General features: G+C 44.6%; 1 protein-coding gene across 1 annotated transcript in view; it reads right to left on the reverse strand.

Annotated features, from left to right (window-relative positions):
• EMB2746 (RNA-metabolising metallo-beta-lactamase family protein) overlaps positions 1-24,990 on the reverse strand; it is a 72,349-nt gene that overhangs the window by 14,117 nt on the left and 33,242 nt on the right. The window contains exons 13-22 of the mRNA XM_087387581.1: positions 11,916-12,011; positions 11,713-11,810; positions 2,424-2,917; positions 2,148-2,321; positions 1,729-1,845; positions 1,518-1,637; positions 1,311-1,415; positions 1,080-1,211; positions 717-979; positions 266-496 (exon numbers count right to left, since the gene is read on the reverse strand). Of these exons, the coding sequence (XP_087243707.1) occupies positions 398-496; positions 717-979; positions 1,080-1,211; positions 1,311-1,415; positions 1,518-1,637; positions 1,729-1,845; positions 2,148-2,321; positions 2,424-2,917; positions 11,713-11,810; positions 11,916-12,011 (1,698 nt within the window). The 3' untranslated portion in view covers positions 266-397. The remainder of the gene's footprint in view (positions 1-265; positions 497-716; positions 980-1,079; positions 1,212-1,310; positions 1,416-1,517; positions 1,638-1,728; positions 1,846-2,147; positions 2,322-2,423; positions 2,918-11,712; positions 11,811-11,915; positions 12,012-24,990) is intronic.

Below are 24,990 nucleotides of genomic sequence, written 5' to 3' on the forward strand. Positions count from 1 at the left end.
TCTCAATAATAGCCCTACTGCCATTCTCTGTCTATGGTATACTAATGACCATAGAGGATTTTGTTCTCTATTGATGTACAAAACGATTATAGAGTTGTGAAGAATAGACGGTTTAAAATGTTGTGAGTATAGTAGTTCTAATCCATTGTAATTCAATTGTAATTCCATTAGAATAATACTAGTATGTACATTATAATTCAATTGTAATTCCATTAAAATGGTACTAGACTTGTGAAAATGTGGTATTCCAAATTCAAGGGTATACCTTGATTTAAGGACTCCTGGAATCTTTCTGTCGCAGTGAAAACATCGGTTTCCAGAAGCACGGGCGATTTCAAGATCGTTGATGTAAAGCATCCATTCTCCGCAAAGCAAGGTGGAATTGTAGGGAGTATCACTACACTCTCTCAATCTCACCCATTGCTATTTTCAATACATCAAAATACAGGAATTTTTTAGCTGGAATCACACCATTTTTTTCTTCCTCCAAAGCACTCTGCATCAAAGACAAATCATCAATTTAGGAACTAAAGCACATGAGATACATACAACATCACATTCTATTTTCACATTGAAAATTATATAAGTCTAGCTGAATGCTATAGTTCCTAAGCACTTTTACTGCAATACGATTTGTAGATGTGATCACCTTATGGAGGACATTTAAAAACCGTGAAGTACAAGGAAGACACAAGGAGGATACATAGCAACCCTACCTTATATTTCCTGACCAATGAGAACCAGATTTTTTTACACTGCTCTGGACTTCGATCAAGTCCTACTTGAGCCAAAGTTTCTGAAACCCTCTTCCAAAGATTTCTCTTACTAGCTCCTTGCCTTGTTTCAATTTCTTGTCTTTTCCGAGCCTCAATTAGCTTGAAAGTCTCACTTGAAGTCCATATGCGCCGCTTCGGTGGGGCTGTTGCTTCTACGGCATCATGCTCATCAGCCTTGATTACTTGTGTTGCATCAACAGAAGCTGCATCAAGGGAAAAACTATAAATTACCATAGCACACTTCATCTTGTGGTTTGTTGAGGGATTCCAGAGCAGAAAGGCTGGATCAGGACAGAAGCTCACCCTTGACTGAGGTAGAATAGTCTGAAACTGCAGAAGTTTCCCTTTCTGAGATTTCTGTCGATCCTTGAACCATCTCTGACACAATAGATACTGCCTGATCTTTTACTGGTCCAATGGATCCTTTCTTGCTGGCTGCTACAAAACAGCCAAGTCCCCCTTTACAAAATTTCCACTTTATCATACCAAATGGCAAATCAAAACAAGGCAATAAACTTCACATGAACCGTTTACCTGGTGTAACAGTAGGATCAGCTGGAGGAGATCCAATTCCATAAGTTTCCATTGACTCTGGCTGAGTGGCAGCTGCATGGGCATTGAGCATGCTTGTTCGTGCCTCTGAAAGTAATATGCAAAAAAGCCAAACATACAGATCAACAGCCAAACTCTTGCCTGTATTAGGATCTGAAGAGGGAACCCCAATCAATGCCAAACTCTTACCTGTATTATTACTTGCAGGGGCAGCCCCGATAGGTAAACTAGGCTCAAATTTGCCTGTGGGTGGGTCCTCGGCTTTTTCTTTCTTCTTAAAGTATTTTGGTAACTCGCTTTGTACATGGCCTGCACTAACAAGTATCTCCTGCTTTTTATTTCTTCTTACACAAAAGTTAATGAGAGCAAGGCAAAGTAAAGCACATAACATATAATTTACCCGTTCCTGAATCAGCCATTATGTCTGAAGCAGCTTGAATTGCCCCAACTGCAGTGGAAGGTATGTTGTGATTGACAGACATATTCTTTGATTCATCATTTACGGGACCTCCAGAGCCTAATCAGAATTGTCAGGTAAAACTAAATTTAAAATGTATACTCTTCTTAGAATCCTTCCAAATAGAGCTTTCACTCCCCCATTTTGTTGCTTGAGGAAGCCCATACAGCCAACGTTCCCACCCATGACTGAAGTATCCATGCTTACATTTGACAAAATTAGTTGACGGGAAACCATGGTACAAAAGGTCCTTAGTTTTATATTCATCCTTAGTGCACCTAGTGATTGCAAGCAATTAATATTATAAATATGATAACTGTTCAAACACTTCAGTTTACATCTAAGGAAATTGAGGTTGCTACCTCCAATAGAATTTGAAGAAGAATTCCCGGGATATCGTTCAACCATGTTTGATGGATAGCGATCATCCGTAGAACTCTTCGTTGTCTTTGGTTCTGAGAGCCTTGGTGGATTTGAAGGTAAAATATCTTGGATCTGCTTGTTTACAGGTCTCTCCTGTGACAGTTTTGATGACTCTGTATCATTTGTACCCAAACCAATGGTTAACACACTAGATCGTCTCACTCATTTTCAATTCTTAACAAATTGAAGGAAAAATAGACAAACAAGCTTTAAACCTGTCATTGAAATTGGAGTTTTATTTGCTGCTGATCGAACTGACTCAAACATTTTGGAAGAAAAGACATTGTCCAAAGGATGCTTCTTTGTGGTTGGATGCATAGCATGCGTACTGGATGCCAAGCTTCTGCTGACTTTGAAATCAACTTCTTTCTCATGGATAAATTTCTTCCTGGTATCTGCTCCTAAAGACAAAGAGCTCTCTGTGGCAATAACAACAACATCTGGCTTTCTGTTGCAGTATTTCTGCACTACTTTCCTTAAAGCAGTACTTACAGTGTGCTCTATGGTTCCCAAGGTGGAATCTAGTCGAAGGCTCCCAAGCGCTGCAGAGGCTGTCCTCTGAAGTGTTTCCAAAAGCTTTCCACTGTCCATCCAGAGACATCGTGTTGTTATTCGCACACGTCCCTGCAGCCGAGGTTGAGATCCTCCCTCCCTTTCAGCTGCTTTCACTGCCTTTTTGTTATCATGCTCCTTCCTTGATACATCTATGCTGCAAGTTTTGAAAATCGAACGCAATGAATCAAGAGGCTCCAATGAACTGTTTGTGCACACTGACCTCTAATAGCTTATTTCCTATAAATGTGCAACTTTCCTCCAAAACTCTCAAAAGTGCCATCTTCATCCCAAGGAAGAAACATCGTAACCATAGTACATACTCCCATAAGTGTAACTGAACATGCAACAGCAGACCAAGGCACTCCAAGGCAAGTAAAGGAGGGCCTGAAGAAAATTAGACTGATCTAAAAACAAAGGCACTGCAGTAAGACTGTCTTGCAATGAGGACTCTGTTGGGTATTGAGTAGTGTGGTGTGAACACCCTTTGGGGCAATTTTACCTCCAATAAGAAGGTTTTTTCCTCTTAGGGTTAGGTCTTTATGCAGAGGTATATAACCTCATTTTAGAATTGAAAGCTTTTGACTGTTCAACTTTCTTGTGCTCTCCACAACTGTCAATGTCTACTCCACTATCTTCCTTTACCCCAGACACTAACAAGAGCCCTGCTCCTTTATGGTGTCAAGCTAGTCCTACAGGTCCTCCAGCAAAACATCTTCCTTTCAAGGAAAAAAGTATTGACGGGTCTGGCCCACTATGCGATGGAGCAAGAATGGGAGTGGCTTTTCGCTGTTGATGATGCAACCATTTATCCGTGATCGGCTCACGCCATTTCGTACAGGGGCCCAACATTCATTCGCCGGTTAAATGTGTCTCATTCGGTAGCTTATGTGCATACGTGAAATTTAGGCTGCTACCCCAAAGCAAAGTTTGGTAACTTTCTTCCAGGGTCCCGGGACGATACTTCCTCCCGGAAGCAAATTATCCTCTATTTTGTAGGCGGCGCTGTTTGTCGTACCATAAACCCGCTAACGCCTTGGCCTTAGGCCCGGCCCATAGGTCCACGGGGCCAGCTGCTCGTTCTCACTCCTTTCCCCAGCTTGAACAGAATAACTCGGCCTTTCCATTCCCGTCAAATGACCCGGTCTTCCCGGCTTGACCGCCCAATTATGCTTCCATAGCTCCATCAGTTCTCATCCTTGCGGCTAGGCTGCTTTTCCCGCTTTCATCGTGTGCTGGCGGGCCTACCACGCTTCGTTCCTGCATCTCTGCCAGACAGTATTTGCCAGTAGTGCCATCCTACCCGACCTGAGGATTTGGTTTGTCCCTTGCGGTTAGCCTACCCATTCCAACATGGAACAAGTGTAAGCTGAAATAGAACCCCGAGTTGGTTACACGTTCCACTGTGCCAAGATGCGGAGGGTGCTAGTTTCAACACTGAAACTACCTAGCTTTGACCGCTGCCGTCACTATGTTCAACATCTGCTACACATTTGTCATCTGCTCTACGACCTGCACCAAAAGAGCACCGATCAAATGAAATTCACTCGGCCATCATTCCATTTGCCTTCTCTTCAAAGATCGGCCTCAACACTCTGCACCATCACACAGACTTGGTTAGTCATCACTCACCATGCCATTACTACTGTCATCGCGCTCCACTCAGCACGCTTATCCAGCCACACGAAACTTGCACCTTTGTAGTCATACCTCTGCTTCGAAATCCACCCATTGACCAGCACACTAATCAAACCGTACGAAATATGACTTGTGCTAAAGACGTGCGTCATTGTACAATTTCTTCTTCCAAGGAACTTGGGGCTTTTGCATTAGGGTTTCTATGTTGCCAATTTGCATTCATTCGGGGTGAAAATCCCACCCAAAATTTGAAGCTTTTGCATTAGGGTTTCTCCATTGCTTATGGGATAAGGATGAACCTAACAACTTTGAGGATGCTCAAGGGAGGGAGCATTGGATGAGAGCCATGCGGCTTGAATAAGATTCAACCCATAAACACAACACATGGGATTTGGTGGAGTTGCCCTAGGCAAAAAGGCTATTGGGACAAAGTGGTTATTATCGTGACCATTAACAAGCACAAGGCAAGGCTAGTTGCTTAAATATTCCTAGCAAAAGGGGATAGATTATGACAAGTCCTTTGCCCCCACTTCCAAGATGCCAACCAACACGTGTGTTATAGCATTGGCATGATCATTTTGGTTCAAAATTGCATCAATAAGCCATCAAGACCGTTTCCTTAATCGGGACTTGCATGACGAAGTCTATGCGAGTTTGCCATTGGATTTTGTAAAACCTGGATAGGAAGAGAAATTGTGTAAGCTGCCTAGAGCATCATATGGTCTCAAACGAGCTCCACGGGCTTGGTACGCAAAAATACACACTTATTTAACAAGCCAAGGTTCAAAGAACAGTTCAAATAAAAGCACCCTGTATGACGAGAGACAAAGGGGATTTGATTATAATCCTCTGATATGCTGCTCATAGGCACTAATGTTGTTAAACTGAAAGGAAAGGAAAGAGTGGACACAAACTCAGAATACTTGCATTATGGAATGAAGAAGAGTGAGGTCCTTAAGTAGGCACCTCATACATCACTGATGACTTCAGAGCTCCACAATCATCTCCTCAATCTGCTCCTAGATTCTCTCAATCATCCTATGTGGCTCTCCACCACCTAACTGTGCTTGTGGGCACCTAACTGTGCCTCTAGCACTCACACATAGAAACATAAGGTGTGCCTGAGGCATACACCTTGAGATATCCCAACAAACCCCCCCTCAAGGGAATGCCTCTGGCTATGTCAAGGATACATCTAGTCTCATAGTTTCTCATGCCATCTCATGGTGGTCAAGGATAAATCTATGGCTAGGTTCTCATGCTAGCAAGGGTTCCCATGGGTGTAAGGTAAACAAAAGGGATACAAAAAGACCTTCCAATGGTTATCTCCCTTGCATGTACATGCACACAATGTCTGCAGGAGGTACCATGGAGCAAAACATACACATGGCCTACATCATAAGGTGACCAGAGGTGTTTACAAAACACACAAAAACACAATAGTTTATTTCATTCATTTTGGAGGACTATCCAGGCTGAGTACCTTGACATAAAAAGAGAGATCTGGCATATAGAGATGTGTTTAAAATGCATAATCTTCAAAGGATGCCTCATCTTGTGGAGGCTCATCAATTGAAAGTAGATTTGCATTTTCTGTCTTTGCTTTGGCTCTGCAAAACTTCTCATTATGATTGTTCTTGCCACAGTGCTTGCATGGATTAATTTTGAAGCAGTCCTTTAAAAGGTGATTTGTCTTTCCACAGTGATTGCAAGGGGTATACTTGCCCTTCTGGACTTTTACAGCATAAACAGTGTCATTGCCTTTCCTAAGCTCCATATGCCTTTCTTCTTCTTGGAGAGCAGAGATAATACCTTCAAGATTAGGATTAGCAAGATTTTTCAAAGTGGTAACTATGTGATCATAATCTTCAGGCATACTCTTAAGTAACACTGCCATAGCATCATCTAGAGTAATAGGAGAGTTGATAGAAGCTAATTGAGTCATAAGACTCCGCATATAGTTGACATGAGCTGCCAAAGTAGTGCCACTAACCATCTTCAATTCAAAGAAAGAGATTTTAAGTGATAATTTAGAGATGTGAGAGCTAGCACCAAAAATCATGTCAAGCTTCTGCCAAGCTTATGAAGGAGACTCTAAGTCAGAGATGTGGTGGATATAATCATCTCCTAAAGCAAGAGCAATGATACCATATGCTTTTTCTTCTCTAGCGGGATCCCTTGCCGGTCGTGTCGGAGTTGAGGATTCTCCAGCATTGGAGGCCGTAGAAGAAGCGGTAGGAGTAGGTTTGACAAGTCCCCATAGGTTCTCCCTCATCAATGCAAATTTCACCTTCATCTGCCATGTGTGGAAGCCCTTTCCATTGAACTTCTCTAGATTCAATAGGGTAGCCATGAGAGGGTCTAACCCAGATATTGGGCAGTGTCTATCTCTCTTACAAGGCAAAAAATAACTGAAAGACTTCCAAAATATGAGCACTTGATGTAGCAAAGACTAGTGACCAATATTCAATCAATGATGCTTCTTCTTACATGCTTCATAGAAGTGGCTAAAATGAATACTTTCCAATCAAAACCAGGTCTAGCAATTCAAAACAAAACTGAAGCCACACTTGTACTGAAGTTATTGAAGGTTTCAAAAAACCAAAAATGCTAGAGTAGCATTTTATGTAGCATCATCTTCAAAAACTTGTCCAAAACTGTCAAAACCAAAAGGCTGAACTTGGAGGGCTTGTAGCTCACTCTTCAAAGCAAGGAAAAGAGGGCTTTCTGAAGCAAAAGAAAGCTCATATACCAAAGAGGGTCCAGCACAGAGGTTGAACGAAATGGTGCGCGCTTTTGCCCGGGGGAGTTGCTACAGGCTGAACCTGAGTTTTGATGATTTCTCCTTCGTTACTGAACCAAATGAGCTGAAAAATGACTCAAAATCTTCGTCTTGAGGTCGCCCATCCACTCCTAAGAGGGCTCAAGCAATGGCGGAGCAGGCAGGGAGTATTAAGCAATAGAAGAATGGCGAAAAAATGCGCTGTTTGGAGAATGGCAGCCAACAGAGACGCTTTTTTTTCAATTGCTTGCAGGTGGAAGTTCGCCCATACTAGAGGAGTTTACAGCTCAGAGGGTTTGGGCAATGGTCATTTGTAGGCGGAGAACCAAGCTCTCAAAGATTTTGGGAAGAAGGAGGAAAATGGAGAAGAAGAAGATGAAGAAGAGGATGATGATGTGGCAGAAATGGGCTCAAGGGGGATCAAAGGGCTCTATGTTGGTAAACTGAAAGGAAAGGAAAGAGTGGACACAAACTCAGAATACTTGCATTATGGAATGAAGAAGAGTGAGTCCTTAAGTAGGCACCTCATACATGCTCACTGACATCACTGATGACTTCAGAGCTCCACAATCATCTCCTCAATCTGCTCCTAGATTCTCTCAATCATCCTATGTGGCTCTCCACCACCTAACTGTGCTTGTGGGCACCTAACTGTGCCTCTAGCACTCACACATAGAAACATAAGGTGTGCCTGGGGCATACACCTTGAGATATCCCAACAACTAACAAGGAAAGAACTACAAAATTCAAGACTAATCTTGAAGCCTGATTTGAGATGTCAGATTTGAGACATGCAATTGGGGTATGCAACCGGCCTATGATAAAATAAGGGCGGTAAAATCACAATTTAGCAAGTATTCTCCCACTGGAAAGACACCCACAGTAACAACAAAATACGAGGGAGCTAGAATGCTCCTGGTCAAAGATACAGTACACCGATTGGCCCCAAATCAGCTGGCGCCCCTTGTGGTATTTCTTTATTATTTATTGCTCTAAAAACAGATTACAAGTTACAACGAGCCCTGTAGGCATCCAAAAACACAACATAACCTCTGCTTTCAGCAAACTCAGCCAATCAAAACCATGTAAGCATCCAATCCTAGAGCAAAACCCTTCTAACAACTTGCCTCCACCTCTTGCAGTGGAAATCACCCGACAATCTCAACCCTACCTAGCTGTACAGCATCAATCCCGTGAAAAGCAAGGCCAGACCTTGGTTGTTACGGTGCCCCTCGACTAACAACCAGCGGATTGCAATGCGCAGAAAGGTACCCTAGCTGACCAATTGCTAGTAATCTCACCGCAAAGATTCATGATGTGGAGATGATGATATTCATCTTTTTTTCACAAACTACAAACATAATCTGAATATACAAAAGATCTATTCGCTGATTTAGATCAAGCTTAATTTAGCTTCTCTCTACCTAGGTTTGTCTTACAAGTGTCACTACCTAGAGTAGTGGAGAACAACTAGAGCTTGTTTTTCTTGTGACAATATTCAAATGGATCACTCTAAACTCTACAAGTGTCATGGCTTACTAAGGTGTAAGAGGATCATGACCTATAGCCTCTCAAATGCACTCCACTCATCCTTTTGTAAGTCTACTAATGAGAAAGCACACGCATACAATGTTGCCAATCTGGCTAGTGAGTCAGATAGGAGGGCTTTCATATCACATGGTGAAATAGGTTTGGAAGCCTCCCCAAGCTCATGCCCTCTAGTAAGCCATGCCTAAGCAATTGGTTTCACAACGAGCTTGCCCCTGAGAATATGCTCCTTGAATAGATACATGATCTAACAATCTCCATTGGCTCTCTCGCTAGAGTGAAAGTCTTGTGGTAAAGTCATCTTTTGTAAGAGTTGAAAATGTTGGTTTTACCAAGATTGACCTTTGTATCAGGGCTGTCGTAGAATGCTTGTAGCTTCGTCACAAGCAATTGTAGGCCATATATATTGATTCTGAGATCCACAAAACATCAACAAAATATGGCCAAAGGAAACAAGTGTCTATGCGAATTACAATTTTCTCACCCAATCTCTACACAAAGATGCTAAATATGAATGCACACACTCCAAAGAGAATAGGGACAATTGTATCCTTGCTTCGAATTAATTGTGTTGGTCATGTATGCATGACCACTCCATACAAAGGCATGACTCCCTATAGGTACCACAGCAAAATGAGGAGTTAGAGCCCATATTCCTGACTCAATTCAATTCCCCTAGTTCCAAATTTAGAAATATATTCTATGTCCCCAATGTCCAATCTGCTTATAAAAGCCCATAATGTCGCAATGTTGTCCAGGGTGGAGGCACAAACAATCACTGGCATATCTGCCCACTCTACATTTACACTGATGTGCATCTCTAGTGATATTTCCACCCAATATTCTGATAATACATGTGGCCCCGGTTTTGTGAGTTAAAGTAATCCTATGAGAGGTCTAAGACACTAGAAATCCTTTCCAAAGGGCCTCATTGAAAAATTAACAAACATCAAGTCTGTCTTTCCTAATCACGGATTAGGAGTTCTCCAAAAGGCTCTTAAGATACTTGGCTTTGCCATTTTGTCATTTTTTGATAGCACCCTTAAGAAAGCGTGGTAAGGAGTGTGGAGTTGGAAGGGTAGGGAATATCCATAAGGTCAATAATGGACTTGTTTGGTACATCAAACAAAGGCTTTCCACATGCTCAAATCCTAGATAGGGCACTCCTATCCTTGTTTCGAAACCTAAAAATTCATCAGTATCACTACAATAAAGCAAGCTCGAGAGTTCTTGATTGTCTCGTGCAAGGAACTGTCGTTTCTTGCACCGCATGAAGCATCCGTACTCTTTCACAATATGTTCAGATCTTGGGTGTCCTTGATAGTCTTAAAAGCTAGCAGCACCTGAGTGCTTCACCCTCACCACATACCAATTCCAAAGAATAGACCTTCGCATGGCTTGACCATGGAAGGAAGCAAGTATTGTACAGGATGTGGAAGAATGTGTGACGAGCTAGGTTTGCTATGGCATCTCCTATCAGTTGGTTTGCTATGTTTTCAAGGTATGCGCATCCAACAGGTGGTCAACTTTCAAATTGATAGTCTTACATGTAACAACAGCTACGGGAACGGTCTCTGTAAAGAAGGTGGAAAGCTAAGTGCATGCGTGCGTGCGTGCGATATGGCATCTACTGTCAGTTGGTTCGCTATGCTTTCAAGGGTATGTGCATCCAACTGGTGGTCAACCGCCAAATTGATAGTCTTAAATGTGACAGCAGCTACGGGAACGGTCTCTATAAGGCAAGGTGGAAGGCTGAGTGTGTGCGTTCATGCATGCGCGAGAGAGAGAGAGAGAGAGAGAGAGAGAGAGATTAAGTTGTCATGGCTCTCGTGAGTAATTTTGAGCTCCATGTAGGCTCAACTGGCCATTGGGAGTCCTTGCGCCTCTAGAACATGTCTGAAACCAACAGTTGTCATCCCCATCTACTCTCAAACAGACAAATTCTTGGGTGCCGTGATGTGACCGATCGTGACAAAGCAATAAGGGTGTCTCAAATAGGGCGATAGCTCACTGGAGCTATCTCCAATCTCCAATTGCTCACATCTTTGGAGAATGGGTTTGAGCTGATGGGGCCAACCACCTCCCATCTTTGAAGAAGAAAATTGTAAGCTCATCTGTCGAGAGCCGTGCCCAACCACTCATCTCATCAGGCTGCATTGATGGTCGGGTGACCTCATGTACGAAGTGTGCAATGCATCATAGATCACGGTAGGCGAAGACCTGACTCATGTGCAAGTAGCCATGAGTTTATGGTTAAAGGGATCTCCCTCAAATCTCATATCTAGGACATCCAATCAATATATGCTCCTCTATCTCCACCTCCTACTTATCATAGAGGGTACATAACCTCAAGTTTCTATAATGTCATGTGGCCACAATCTCACATCTTGCCTCTATCTGAAATCTGTGAGATGAGTTTCTGAGCTAACCCATGGCTATCCCTAATATACATGGACTCATCATGAAAAATATACCAAACATATAAACAACCTAAACAAAATCACTAAATTGAATTTAATCCTAAGGAGGTATGCATTAAATAAAAGAGATACCCATAAAATGGAAAAAAACCTTGAAGAATTCTGCAATCACAGTGTAAATCAAGATATAAGAGATCCCAAAAAACATAATACAGGAAAATGCATATCTCATCCTTGTAGCACCATAATTTCGCAAACCATACATCAGATTTTATATTAGCAAAAAGTCATAAGAAGAAAGACACCAGACCAATAAACTGTGATCAGATTAAAAGCTTATCCTTTATAGCATCTATTCTAACATGATCCCACTCAAGGCACTCATAATAAGAATCTCAGTTTCAAGTGTCTTCAGCTTTAAGCTACTAGATAAAAGGCAGTTATTTTATGACTGCCCTAGCATGATCCAAACTCACGAAATTGAACACCATCAGAAACAATATTAAAAGCCATTTCCAACAAATCTGAGTCTTTGATTGCAGTACAAAAATAAGACCAAAATACCTAGCGATGACTATCCCATTAAGAGCTATCCTCATGCGTTCTGGTACGCATAAATCAGCAGCTGTCCCAAAAGCTTTGTCTCCATCATTGTACATCAACTGAGTAATTTTCAAAAAGCAAATCACATAAACTAACACTAATCAAAACTAATAAGAGAGCCCATAGGGCCTGAACAAAAGTTTTATTATCTCAACCTAATCCACCTGCATATCCTCTTTTCCCAGACGTGAGAAGCCGCTTGACAGAACTCTTCTGTTGCGCAAATGAGCAACTCCAAGCATCTCACCATTCTTGATAACCTGAATATAAATTTCTATAGGTCATTATAATCTAGTGGAGCAACAACAAGCATTCCAATAAATCATAAACAACATTGTTACCTCTCTTTAAAGCCACACGTTAATCAATCAGTTTTCTTACAGAACCACATCTGACTTGTCACCACAATAGAAACCAATTCATTTTGCATATGCTAGCTTTAGAGGAAGGTGATCTTACCAAGAGCCAAATATAGATCTTATAAGATAATCCAGCCTTTTAAATTGTAAGTTTTTAAAACCCGAGGGAAGATACAAAACAACTACAGGTGTGCTTAGTGACAACAAGTACGCTTGGTACCCAAGCATAAGTTGCAAAATGGATTTGAAGAGATCTGGAATCTCCTGCTTACTAACATACGAAATCCAACCAAAAAAGGAAGGGCAGGAGAGACAAGTAATTGAAAGAAAGAGAGAGAGAGAGAGAGAGAGAGAGAGAGAGAGAGAGAGAGTTTATTAAAGTCTATTGAAGACCGATGGGTCTTTGAGACTGATAGAAAACTTGATACAAAAAACCAAAGGAGTGGAGTTACTAAATGAGCATCCTAACCCATGCTAGAAAACTGTGTAGGACATAGTCAATGTCATCATCATCAATATCACCATAATCATAGTCCTCACTAACGTCATCATCATCCTAGCAGATATAGCCTAACCTAGTACGACACACGCAGTGTGAGATGTCAAAGTAGATTCGATGATGAGCGAGGTTGTACATGCATGGACCCCGATATAGATCATTGCATGCTGTCTTTTGATGTAGTCTGTTGTGACCTCCTGACAGTGGCTCTACGTCTGACAAGCACCACAAGGACCCGCCCCGGGTCTGAACATGGATGAGATCTCAACTAATGTGATATGTGTGTCCGTTCTTTGCCTAATGTGCCGCGTCTCAGTCTCGGGTCACTACCTCGCTACTATCTATAGTCAAGGGGTAGTATGCTATGGCTGGAAGAACTCTGTGATCACACCCTGAGATGAGTGTGATAAAGCGCCTCGTCCCTGTCTTTGCAATCTGATGAGATGCTCTCTATGTCAAGCCGCCTCATGAATGAAAGCGACAAGGCATCTCTATTCTAGGTAGGAGAGAAGTCTAGAAAGGGGCCAGAAGTGGTCTCTGAAAAGCCAGTGGTGTCATCCATGGATCTCATAGTAAGCCGGGAAAGGGAAGGCGAAGTGCTCCTCCGACCCAATCTCATGTCAGTCACATAGTGTGCAGGTACGACTCTCACTATGTATCCCCTCAACTCGTCCACTCTCGATACAGAATCAATGTGACAAAGCCCAAAACTGTCCAATAGCAATCCTTATAGCAAATGTGATAGGTGGATCTGAGTGTACCATGGCGGGTCAATGAAGCCCTCCTCGAAGATGCGCAAGCAATGATCCCTATAGAAATTGGGCTTCACAGCAGGGAGCTCCCTCGGTGCCAACCAAGTCCTAAATGTGTGTAGCTATAAAAGATCTCGGATCGAACTCATTGCCCCAAACGTGGAGTGTCGATGAAGTACAGGAAGGGTGGTAGCCTGTCTATGTGGAATCCTAATCTCTCGAATCACCTACATGTGTGTGCATACCAACATCTCTGATCAGCCTTAGTCTCTCAGGCCATAGAAGAGGACAGCACCAACCATGGTAGTTTGCATTGCCTTGCAAGGCAAGAGCCATAGTCCCACATGCGGTACAAGTACGTGATGGTCTGAAATGCCGCATCTAACTGCAATGGAGATGCCCCAAACTCAGCCTACATGATTTGATTGGGAACCGATGGCTTATTGTGTATCATCCATGATAGCAAGAGAGCGTATAATTGCTCCACGCGAGCCCATTCTGTATCTGAGAGGTTTGGCCCCTAACAAGGGCTGCCGCTGGTCGGACCGAGGAATCGAAGAGTAGACCCTTGGTACGTGGGTCCTGAAAGTGTGAGTGGAAGCACTGTCTCTCCAACAAGCAAGAGAGGCATACCCCCTGCAAGCGGGCCTGGATCGCCGGTCTCATCATCAAGACAGGACCAGAGAATAGAACCCTCCAAGCATGTGTATGACGAGACAATCTCAACCAATGATCCATCAAAAGTAAACTGCTCTCTATGCATAGCTGCCCAGGAGGACTTGAAGATTATGACCTTGGTTTTAGCAAGGTTGACCTTCATGTCATGGAACTCACAAAAAGCCAGTAGTGCATCTAGGTGTCTGAAGCCCCTCTACGGAGGAAAATAAAGCACCACGTCGTCAGTGTATAACAGAATATAAAGCAAGGAGCCGGCAAGAGAGCATCCAGCTCTCCCTAGGGTCCTAGAAAAGGACTCAAGCCTGTCTAAATAAAGGCCAAACAAGGTCGGAGAAAGCGAGCAGCCTTGTTTGATCCCAATGGTGCTCATGATCTCATCTGTCCACCCACTGCCAGAGACCCTCTCGTATAATGCCATAACAGCCTAGACAATCTCTTGCCATGACCCAACTCGTATTACCGCCTAATGAGGCATGCTCGTGGCACTGTATCAAAGGCTTTGCAGAAATCCACAAAGCAACAATAGACCCTCTGCTTCCGTGCCCTGGCCTCCTCTATGACACTCCTAAATGCAGGTATGTGATCCATGGTCCCATGATCACGCCGGAACCTTGCCTGCCCCGAGTCCCTGCATCTCTACAAAGCGGCTGACCTCCATGTCAAGTACTAAGGAATATATCTTGGACATAACGACATGCCAACTGATGAACCTCCCAATGTCTGTGGGAAGCAATATGGTCGTAATGCATGAGGTGAGGAGCAAAGGTCTCCTCAAAGTCAATGCCATGTAGCTACGCATATCCCTTTGCAACCAGGCGGGCTTAGAAGCAGTCAATGCTGCCATCAACTTTTTGTTTGACTCTATTTCGCCTCAGCCCTGCCTCATTCTACCTCTTTCTGCAGCCATTAGTCTCCGTTTTCTGCCTCCTCCACAGCCAGCCGCCTCTTCATCTCTTGCTGCATCCTTTGTTGCCTCCATTTGAGTGTTTTAGGTGCCCGTTTCCCGATCTTTGCTTGCTGATCAGAAGCTCCTGCAAAGTCCGCCTACACGTGTGGCGGTTTAGGTGTCTTTGGTGACCTGATAGCTACCTGGTCGGCAATTTCATCAGCACACTTCTGCACATGAGGGTTTCCAGGGTTATTTCGAGGATGTTTCAGAGCTTTTCGACGCCCAAGACAACCTCAACTTGCTGCTGCTGTGTATTCAACCACCTGTGAGCACTTTGTGCAGCACTTCGAGTCCTTTGGAGGCATTTCTGATGTGCTTTGAGCTTGCTGCTGCATAACTTCCTTCAGTAGAGGCCTTTCCAAGCTGCTTTGAGGCCTTCACCACGTCTACATCAGCTGTCTTCTGCATCAGATAGCCGCTACAGCATTTCGGAGTGCTCTTGTGAGCCGTTTTGAGGGAATTGGACCTGTTGCAGCACTCAGTTTCACATTTCGCGGCATATCTTTGCTGCTCTCTGATTCGGGTTCACATTTGGAGCATCACTAGGCATTTATATATGCTCTTTTGCACACAAGGAGATTGCTGTTCTGTTTTGAAGACCGTGACCAGTCCATTTCTTTGCTGGTTCTTCATCTTCGCTTGCTGCCCACCTTCACGCAAGTCTTTGCCATCATGACTTTGTTGTCTTCTACTTCCTTGCTCATGGAGAAGTTCAAGGGGGAAGTTTTCCCACATGGCAAACCAAAATGCAGCTGCTCCTTATGCGTGAAGGAGTTTGGGATGTTGAGGATGACCAGGTTGAATTACTTGATCAGCAACACCAAAGGATTCGGAAGCAGCAGAATGCTAAGGCCATAGCCTTCATTGTTCTTTGCTTAGCCGACTCTCTCATCCATCATGTGGATTTTAAGTCGACAGCTAAGCAGATTTGGAATCGCCTCGAGACCTTGTTTGGTAATAAAATCACCAACTCTAAAGTCTTTCTGAAGCTCAAGTTTTATGATTGAGTTGAGTGATCATCTAGCCCCGTTTCAATCTCTTGTTCAATAACTCTGAAGTTTGAAAAGTGTGCCCAATGATGAAGATGAGATGGTTGTCCTTATGAAGAGTATGCATGGAATTTCTCGCTTTGAGAAAACTCTTAAAGTCCTTCGTCTTGCCAATACCTCATTTGATGATATGATGGCACTCCTCATTGAGAAGGACAGTCGCAATAAGGAAGCCGCTCTTGCCTCTCCTGGTGATCAAGCATTTGCTTCCAAAAGCAAATGGAAGACCGACATGAACATTATTTGCAAGTTTTGCAAGAGGAAAGGACACATTAAAGCCCATTGCTTCAAGAAGAAGGAACAGGAACAAGAGAAGCATCATGCCAATCTCCTGGCTGAAGAACAAGCTGAACCTGAAGAGCCCCCGGATGACATACATGCAGCTACAGCAGAGGTTCACAGCCTCTCTCTTGAGGACAAGGACCCTTTTGACCAAGGTTAGGCTTTTTAGGCCCCTATGCTATATCTATGTTTGAATTGAATCAATAAAGGTTCTCAGCCTTGAGTTGTCCCTCTAAATTGAATGTATTTGGAGTCAATAAGAGGTACTCTGCCCTGGGTTGTCCCCCAAAAATGAATGTATTGTCTTTTACTTTGGTTTGATGGTATTGACCACTCAGTTCACAGTAAGGGGAGGTGACGAGTGATGATTTTCCATTGCCGGTCGCAAGTTGACTGAGAAATCGCTATCACGCGGGAGGTGGTGTTGGATAGTTGGACTTGCTCTTAGTAATGCGATGGAGGGGGGATCGATCTACTCTTTGCGTGTTGGGTTTCACACTCTTTGCTCTGAAGGGGGGTGTTTGAGATATCATAGCCAAAGAGTGTGTTGGTGTGATGTGTTGGTGTGTTAGGTGATCTAGTACTAGTTCATGCGTGAGTCATGGTGTGAGTGCCATGTGTCATTATGGGACTTATCCCATATGCACTAGGTGCTAGTGTGTATGGGTAGCCTATAATGCTTGTACTTCACTTATCTTGAGATACTTGATGAATGAATGAAAGCCTTCTTCACGTCTTCATTTGAGCATCATTTCCTCTCTCTCTCTCTCTCTCTTGCAGGCCAGGCTACGAGCGACAGTGCTACCAACTCCCACTTCCAGGACCCGCAGACCAAGTCTCTCCTTTTTTATTCTTTGGTCCGCCCAGCAGGCATGTACGGTAGCCCGTGGTGGGGAGCCGACCTTTCAGACACAGAGTGGGCTCGAGTCAAGCGCCTACAGATACTAATGTTTGCTCGGATGATCCGCAGCAAACCATCGGTACCACACCATATCATTCTAGCAGAGTTTGGTGCCTCACCCCTACAGCTCGATGCGGCTTTCCAGGCTATCACTTATCTACACAGAGTCAGGGATTTCAGCTCCTCCTCCGACGATCGCCTCCGCCTACCTTGGCTAGCCCTATCCTCCTCTATGGCCTTATCTGTTGATGGGGACCAACGATGCTGGTATAGTCGTCTTTCCAGTTGGTTCACCCGACTGGGCCTCGACTTAGACCGGTTGCCTCCTTTTCAGTACAGTCTCGACGCTCCACCACCTCCCCTCTCCCCCACTGACCAGGAGGTCAACCGGCTCATTCGAGCGGATCTGCTCCAGCTCCACACCTGGCGGACATGGTTTCTTCACCCCGAGCTTCCTGTGAAGCTCAACTTCTACCGCCGACACTGCCTCCAGATCTCACAGGAGGGCTTCAACACACCTCTGGGTTACACACAGCTTCATCTACCACATGCGCTCCGGATCTCCCTCGGTCAGTTTAGGGTTTTGTCACACCGATTACGGATCGAGAGCGGACGCGCAGAGGGTATCCCACGAGAGGGCCACCTTTGCCCACTTTGCGACTTGTAGGAGATCGAGTCGAAGGAGCACTTTGCTTTCAGATGTCCTATCTATTATGCCATTCGAGGCCGGTACCACTGCCTCTTCCGCGACGGATTCGGCACCCTCCCACACATGCTGCAGTTCCCGGATCAGCGATGCCTAGCCGCTTTCTTACATGAGATGACTCGCCACCGAGATACCTCTCTCCGAGCACGGCGACACGCGCAGCACACACAGCGTGAGGACACCCAGCGGCCCATCACTGATTTCTTCCAGTCACAGGATACCTCTCCTCAGTCTAGCCGACGACGCGGACGTGAGCGAGAGCCAAAGCCACGACAGCTGCGCCAGCGGACAGACTCACACATCTGGGTCCATGACATCTCATCTCTGCTCTCTGCCCGCCCCACCGGGGTTACCGTTGCCCTCATCCACAGGGCCACCCGCCGCCCCTGACGACCGAGCTCGACTAGGCCGCGTGACGTCAGAGGCCAATCATCTATCGCAGGGTTTTTTCCAGCCTCCCATTTGGCGTCCCCTCTATGATTGGTCTCTGACAATCACCACCTGCACATATATATTGTATCTCCCCCCTCTGCCCCATTTTTGGTGCCCCCCCCTTCTTTTTTGTATCATCTGCAGGTAGGCACATATTTTTTGTATCAGGACTAGACACACCGTCCTTCATAACCTCTTTTTTGTAGAAACGGTTGGCTGGCCCGTTTTGAGACCACCACCATTATGCTCATTGTATCAGTTATCTTTAGTCTCATAGACCTTCACGATCTCCCGAAGACTTTAATAAACTTTCTTCTTTTCTTTCTCTCTCTCTCTCTCTCTCTCTCTCTCTCTCTCTCTCTCTCTCTCTCTCTCTCTCTCTCTCTCTCTCCTTTGCCCACTTTGCGACTTACAGGAGATCAACGGTGCCTTGCCGCTTTCTTACATGAGATGACCCGCCACCGAGATACTTCTCTCCGAGCACGGCGACACGAGCAGCACACACAGCGTGAGGATATCCAGCGGCCTATCACTGACTTCTTTCAGCCACATGATACCTCTTCTCAGTCTAGCCGACGACGCGGACGTGAGCGAGAGCCAGAGTCACGACAACTGCGTCAGCGGACAGATTCACACATCCAGGTCCATGACATCTCGTCTCTGCTCTCGGCCCGCCCCACCGGGGTTACCGTTGCCCTCATCCACAGGGCCACCCGCCGCCCCCGACGACCGAGCTCGACTAGGCCGCGTGACGTCAGAGGCCAATCATCTATCGCAGGGTTTTTTCTGACTTCCCATTTGACGGCCCCTCTATGATTGGTCTCTGACGATCACCACCTGCACATGTATACTGTATCTCCCCCCTCTGCCCCACTTTTTTGTGCCCCCCCCTTCTTCTTCTTTGTATCATCTGGAGGTAGACGCATATTTTTTGTATCAGGACTAGACACATAGTCCTTCATAACCTCTTTTTTTGTAGAAACGGTTGGTTGGCCCGTTTTGAGACCACCACCGTTATGCTCATTGTATCAGTTATCTTTAGTCTCATAGACCTTCACGGTCTCCCGAAGACTTTAATAAACTTTCTTTCTTTCTTTCTTTCTCTCCACCATGTTTCTAACAACCCAAACACCTGCATATGTGAAATAACAGGCTTCCGGCCATGCCTCATAGGGTGTGATAGTCTTCAATTCCCGGGTGGGTACTCTATTGAGTACATAGTTGGAACACATGATTGCATCCAACCAAAATTTGGTCGGCAAAGACACTCTTCAACATGCATCTACTCATCTCCATCTCTGTACAATTTTTTCTCTCTACAAACCCATTTTGCTGCGGAGTATATGGCATTGTGCACTGATGAATGATGCCCCAGCTTGCTAAACATTCAGAAAACTCATGGGACATGTACTCACCTCCCCTGTCAGTGCGGAGAGTCAAGAGTTTTTTCCTGCTGCCATTTTCAGCCATTGCAAGAAAACGTCTAAAACACAGTTGGCTTTCATGCCATAAATCCACGTGAACCTGGTGAAGTCATCCACTAATGTGGAAAAGTATAAGTAGCCTCCAAGTGATGCTGTCACCAACACGGCACAACGATAACCATAAAAAAGAACTCGAAAGCCATTCAAGGAGATGGCTGAGATAGAACTGAGGTTCTTTTTGTTACATGGCACATATAGCACCTCCGAATGTGTCACCCATTGTTAAATCCCTCACAAGGACATTTAATGCCTTGCTGGCCCTTCTCTTTTCCTCCTCAAGTGCCTCTGATATAAATTCTTTCTTTGGGGCTGTTGTGCCCTTTTAGACCACATCCTTCCATTAGTGTAATTGTATCCCCTGATACTGAGGTGACCTCAACCTGGCAAATCCCTTTCACGGGATAAGATGCATTGTTGGCACATGTCATTGTGCCACCATGTGGAGCAGCCCCCAAAGAATGAAAGAGAGATCTGCAGGAAGTAATGTGCTTAGAAGCCAAGTACCAATCTCACTCAGAAACTGAGACAGACAAGGCTGTAGCATGTTCTCTGGATGGTAATGACATGTCACAACAAATCTACTCATCATGAGCAATGTTTGTTTACTACCTCAGGAGCATGTTCAAGGGCAACAGTGGCATTTGTGACAGCGAGACCTGTTTGATGTTTTTCCTTTCCTAAAGCTACCCCTTGTGAAATTCATATATGTCATGACCTGGCTTGCTGCAATAATAATACTGCTTGCTGTTTTTGCTCTTCCCATTGACGTGGTAGAAGTTGATGAAGGTCCAGAAGTCTTGGGCTTGCTAAAGACCTGATCTGCATGAATGGAGCCAGTCCGATTGGTGTGTCTCTGGTCCTCTTGCATGAGAAGGGAAATAAGCTGATTTAAGCTATGGTGGTTGGGGTTACCCATGGCCACTAGCCTCAGTGCCGTAGCCAATCCCTCTGGTACGAGTCAGCGAGCCCATCAAGTGTCGTAGACACTAGTTGTGAATTTGGCACATTCTCTTCAACATTGATGAGCTGCTCTCTAAAATCCTTAATTTTGGTGAGATAGGCATCCATGTTGTCCCCTTTGTTCATCTTAACAGTATCCAGTTGCCTACGTAAATAGGCAACCCAGTATCCATGTTGTCCCCTTTGTTCATCTTAACAGTATCTAGTTGCCTACGCAAATAGGCAAACCAGGCCTCATTGCGAATTTCATAAAGATTGGCCAAAGTATCCCATGCATCCTTGGCTGTCTTGCAAGCCTCTTGCTATCCATATCCTCTGATCCAAACGAATCTGTTTGGGTGTTGGAGGATTTGCAGCAGGCCCTAAGGGAGTAGTGGTACCTGAACTAGAAGTGGCAGAAGTGGTTGCAGCGGCAGCAAGTGCCTGTGATGAAGAGACAGGTCTAGTCTTTGATCTGTTGCCCATACCTCAAAAGTTGTGGGATACCAAAAGGTGGCACACCAAGTACAACCACATGGGATAGTTGGTACCATCAAGCTTGTCTTCATGGGCAAGCATTCCAAGAGATTGATGGTGGTGAGCCATTGCAAATAAAAATCCCCAAAGAACAAGAGTGCCCTGCAAATGTAAAAACCTCAAGGCTATCAATGCAAACAGCTGGCTGCTCAAAGTATCTGATTGCTAAGAATTGACAGCAATATTTGCAAATGTGAATGTCGAAAATGGCTGCTCATGCACTGAACAAAATGCACAATCCGTCCCCACAAATTACCTAGAAAAAATAGTCCAATCAAAGGACCCTCCTGCAAAGTGTTGTCCTGCAAATGAACAACCCAGAACAAAGGGCATATGTCTACAAATCTGTCCAAATGGTGGCCCAAATGAAAGGGCAAATAGAATCCAAATTTGGCCATGCCAAGCAAATATCAGTACAAATTTCAGAAAATCTGACAAAAGCCCCAAATCGTAAGAGGGCAAATATGTCAAAAGGAGAGCAAATGTGCAAAAGCCCCAAATTTTGCTGAGATTTCACAACTGTGACAAAATGTCATGCAATATCCTGCAAATGTCAATGCAATGTCTACCAAAATGCCAAACCTACCAATCTGACTGTTACAAATAGCAAATACCACATTCTATCACTCAGAATGAGTGGATAGAGTGCCCGAATGTTTGCAAAACACGACTCCAATGCAAATCTGAAGCAAAAGTCAAAAGCCCCAAATCTCAAATGGATCGAACAAAGACCTGGTGGTGCAAGAGCAGGATGTCTCAAGCAAGCAAATGGTCCATACAAGTGCACGGCAGGCCATGCGACTGTACGATGTCAGTCCATATGGTGATACGTATATCATATGAAGTACGAACGGCTCTTGTACGGTGAAATGCAAGGCACGGGCGCTAATGCGGCTGTAGGGACCAGTACGGTCATCCGTACAGCAAGATGCAGACGTGGAGCAGCAGCTACTGGTATACGGTCGAGGAAGGTAGCTAATATGGAGCTCGAAGACACTATTACATAGCAAGTCAACGAACACCTATTTTTTTGTTACAGACTAAGTCATGAGATGCGGATTCCACTTAGGGGGTGATGAGCCTATACAAGTGAGTCAAAGGGAGAGACTGCCTCAAGAGGCTTATCCAATTGGGTTGAGAGCGCGACCAGAGGGAAGTATGGATACCCTCTTTCTATGCCTCGTTATGTCCTTGATTGATCAGATCACATCCTTTATTGACCACCTAAGAGGTGAGGGATCATTGCTAGCTAATTTGATGATACATATACTACTATATCTGGATGACATAGTCCGCATATAATCTGCAGTAGCAGAGGGACTGCATAGACGTTTGGAGGCACTAGAGGTGTTTTGTGGGGGGAGAGAGAGAGAGAGAGAGAGAGAGACTTGGCAGTCAACCTTGGGAAGACCAAGGTTATGATTTTGAACACTTCACACACAGTACTCCACTGACAAACCTTCACTAAGCGAGGTGAGCCAATAGAGATATACGGTTTTATACATACTGGGGGGTAGTCTTCATAGGGCAAATCTTCACAATGACCCATGCAGCCATGACACGACTCATGCAAGGATAGGGAGTTTGGCCCGACTAGAGAGGCAGTGCTTTCAAGTGCACTTTCAGGGTCCGCAGATAAAGGGTGGTTAGCTTTACGACACACTATGAGGCCAACTGCCATGTATGCAATACCTTTTTGGGGGAGTGATCTCTCGGCGACAGAATGGAGGAGATTTGAGCAACTACAGGTGATTATGGCGTATAGGATGATTTGGAGTAAGCCCCCATAAGATAGTACATGTAGAATTTGCCATGACACCACTGTAGGTTGATGTCATTTTTCAAACAATGACATTCCTCCACAGAGTCCACTAGAGACTACCAAGGATGGCGCTAGAGTCATCCAACCGGTTAGCAGAGAACGGGGTCGGTATAGTATGGTATGCATGCATATCCACATGGGTTGCCAGTCAAGGTATTCAGATGGACCAGCTTCCCCCTTTCGCATGGATGCACTGCCCAAGTTGATCACGCGTCATGAGATTAACCGTGTCATACGGTTAAATCTCCTCCAGCTCCATATATCTCACACTTGGAGTGGGAGGACTTCTCCACCAAGATCCATAGTGTCCATGGATAGCACTACCATTAACTTTGTTTCAAGTCTCTAGCATGTCCACAACCATCAAACTAAGTGTTTTTGGAATTATATCAATACTCAAACTAAAAAAGATCTCATTTCTTTCTTCACTTATGAAGTTTTCTCAGAGTATTTTGAAGAGCTTTTAGAAGTCCTAATTGGTGTTAACTAGCACTAAAAGTGTCCAAGTTCACATGATTCTAACCAACTATATGCTGGTTTAGGCAAGAAACTTATAGAGAGAATCAACTTCTTTGTAAGAACGATTCTATAAGCTTTTAAAATTGTCTATACTTGCATGTGTTTGTAGGCCATTGGAAGGCACCACCAATCAAAGACCCAAAGCAAAGAGTATCGAAGGATGGACTCATAATCACACCCCAGTACCTTGAGGATAATGGAGTCTCACATGCGCTGAGGATCGCCACTAGACAAATGTGGCTCTTGTCCCATCAACTACTGAGAATTGAGGCAGGAAGAGCTACAAGCATACCCAGAGATGGATCTGAAGATTTTGCACACTCGAGGAGGTCGAGACAGAGGAGCATTTCTCGTGTGTCTTCTTAGCCTACTATGAGATCCACGGACATATCACTGCTTCTTTCGGGAGGGGCACGGCTTTGGTCCACTCTCATCCATGATTGGGGCTCGATTTGATTGAGATGCAACAACACAAAGAGACAATATTGTGAAAAATCAAATACCAACAAGAGGTGATCGTGCCTCAATAGACTGAGGTAGACCGCGCACAACGACATGTCACGAACTTCTATGCATTTAAGTCAGCTCCAGGACAGTGTGGGGTGGGGTGGAGTAGAAGCTAGCTAACATGAGGGTACTATGGATTAGTAGGGAGAGATAACGCGACGCTGTCAAGCGAGGGACGCAAAGACTACATACGACACAGAGAGTGATCAGAGCACGCACGATCAAGGTCCAGTCTATCTTAGCTCTCCTTAGAGGATACTTCCAAAAACGAGGTGTCACTCTTCACATAGCCCATTGGATATAAAGGTTGAGGAGACCACGTCCTCCACCACAACAGACACAACTTGACAGACGCAGATCCCGGATATCTTTGCAGCCCACCAAAGAACCACCACAGCATTGAGTTTCAGCTTTTGAGTTTCAGTCTAAGCTTTTGAGATCTTTAGCTTAGCATAGCACTCTTTAAGGGCCCTAGCGCACCCTTTGCTTGTATGAGTTCCTTCTCTTGGTGTACTTTGTCCCATAGGCCCATAGGCCTCTCGAGGATGTTAATCTCTCTCTCTCTCTCTCTCTCTCTCTCTCTCTCTCTCTCTCTCTCAGACAGTCAAGACAAAGACACATGCAGGGATGATTACCAGCAGTTCTCTCCACTGCCAGCCATCAATTCTCTCCACTGCTCAACCATCAATTCTCTCCACTTCCTCTCTCACAGCGTTGGGGTCTTTTGTCACTCGTCTTTTTTTGTACCGTCAAGAACTTGAAACTCTTGAGCCCTCCACAACGGAGGAGATTAATTGTACTGAGGATTAGGTCCCATGGGTCAT

Source organism: Dipteris shenzhenensis, chromosome 2 (genome assembly GCF_047967505.1).
Source record: "Dipteris shenzhenensis isolate YYH24624 ecotype China chromosome 2, Dip_SZ_1.0, whole genome shotgun sequence".
Classification (NCBI taxonomy): domain Eukaryota; kingdom Viridiplantae; phylum Streptophyta; class Polypodiopsida; order Gleicheniales; family Dipteridaceae; genus Dipteris; species Dipteris shenzhenensis.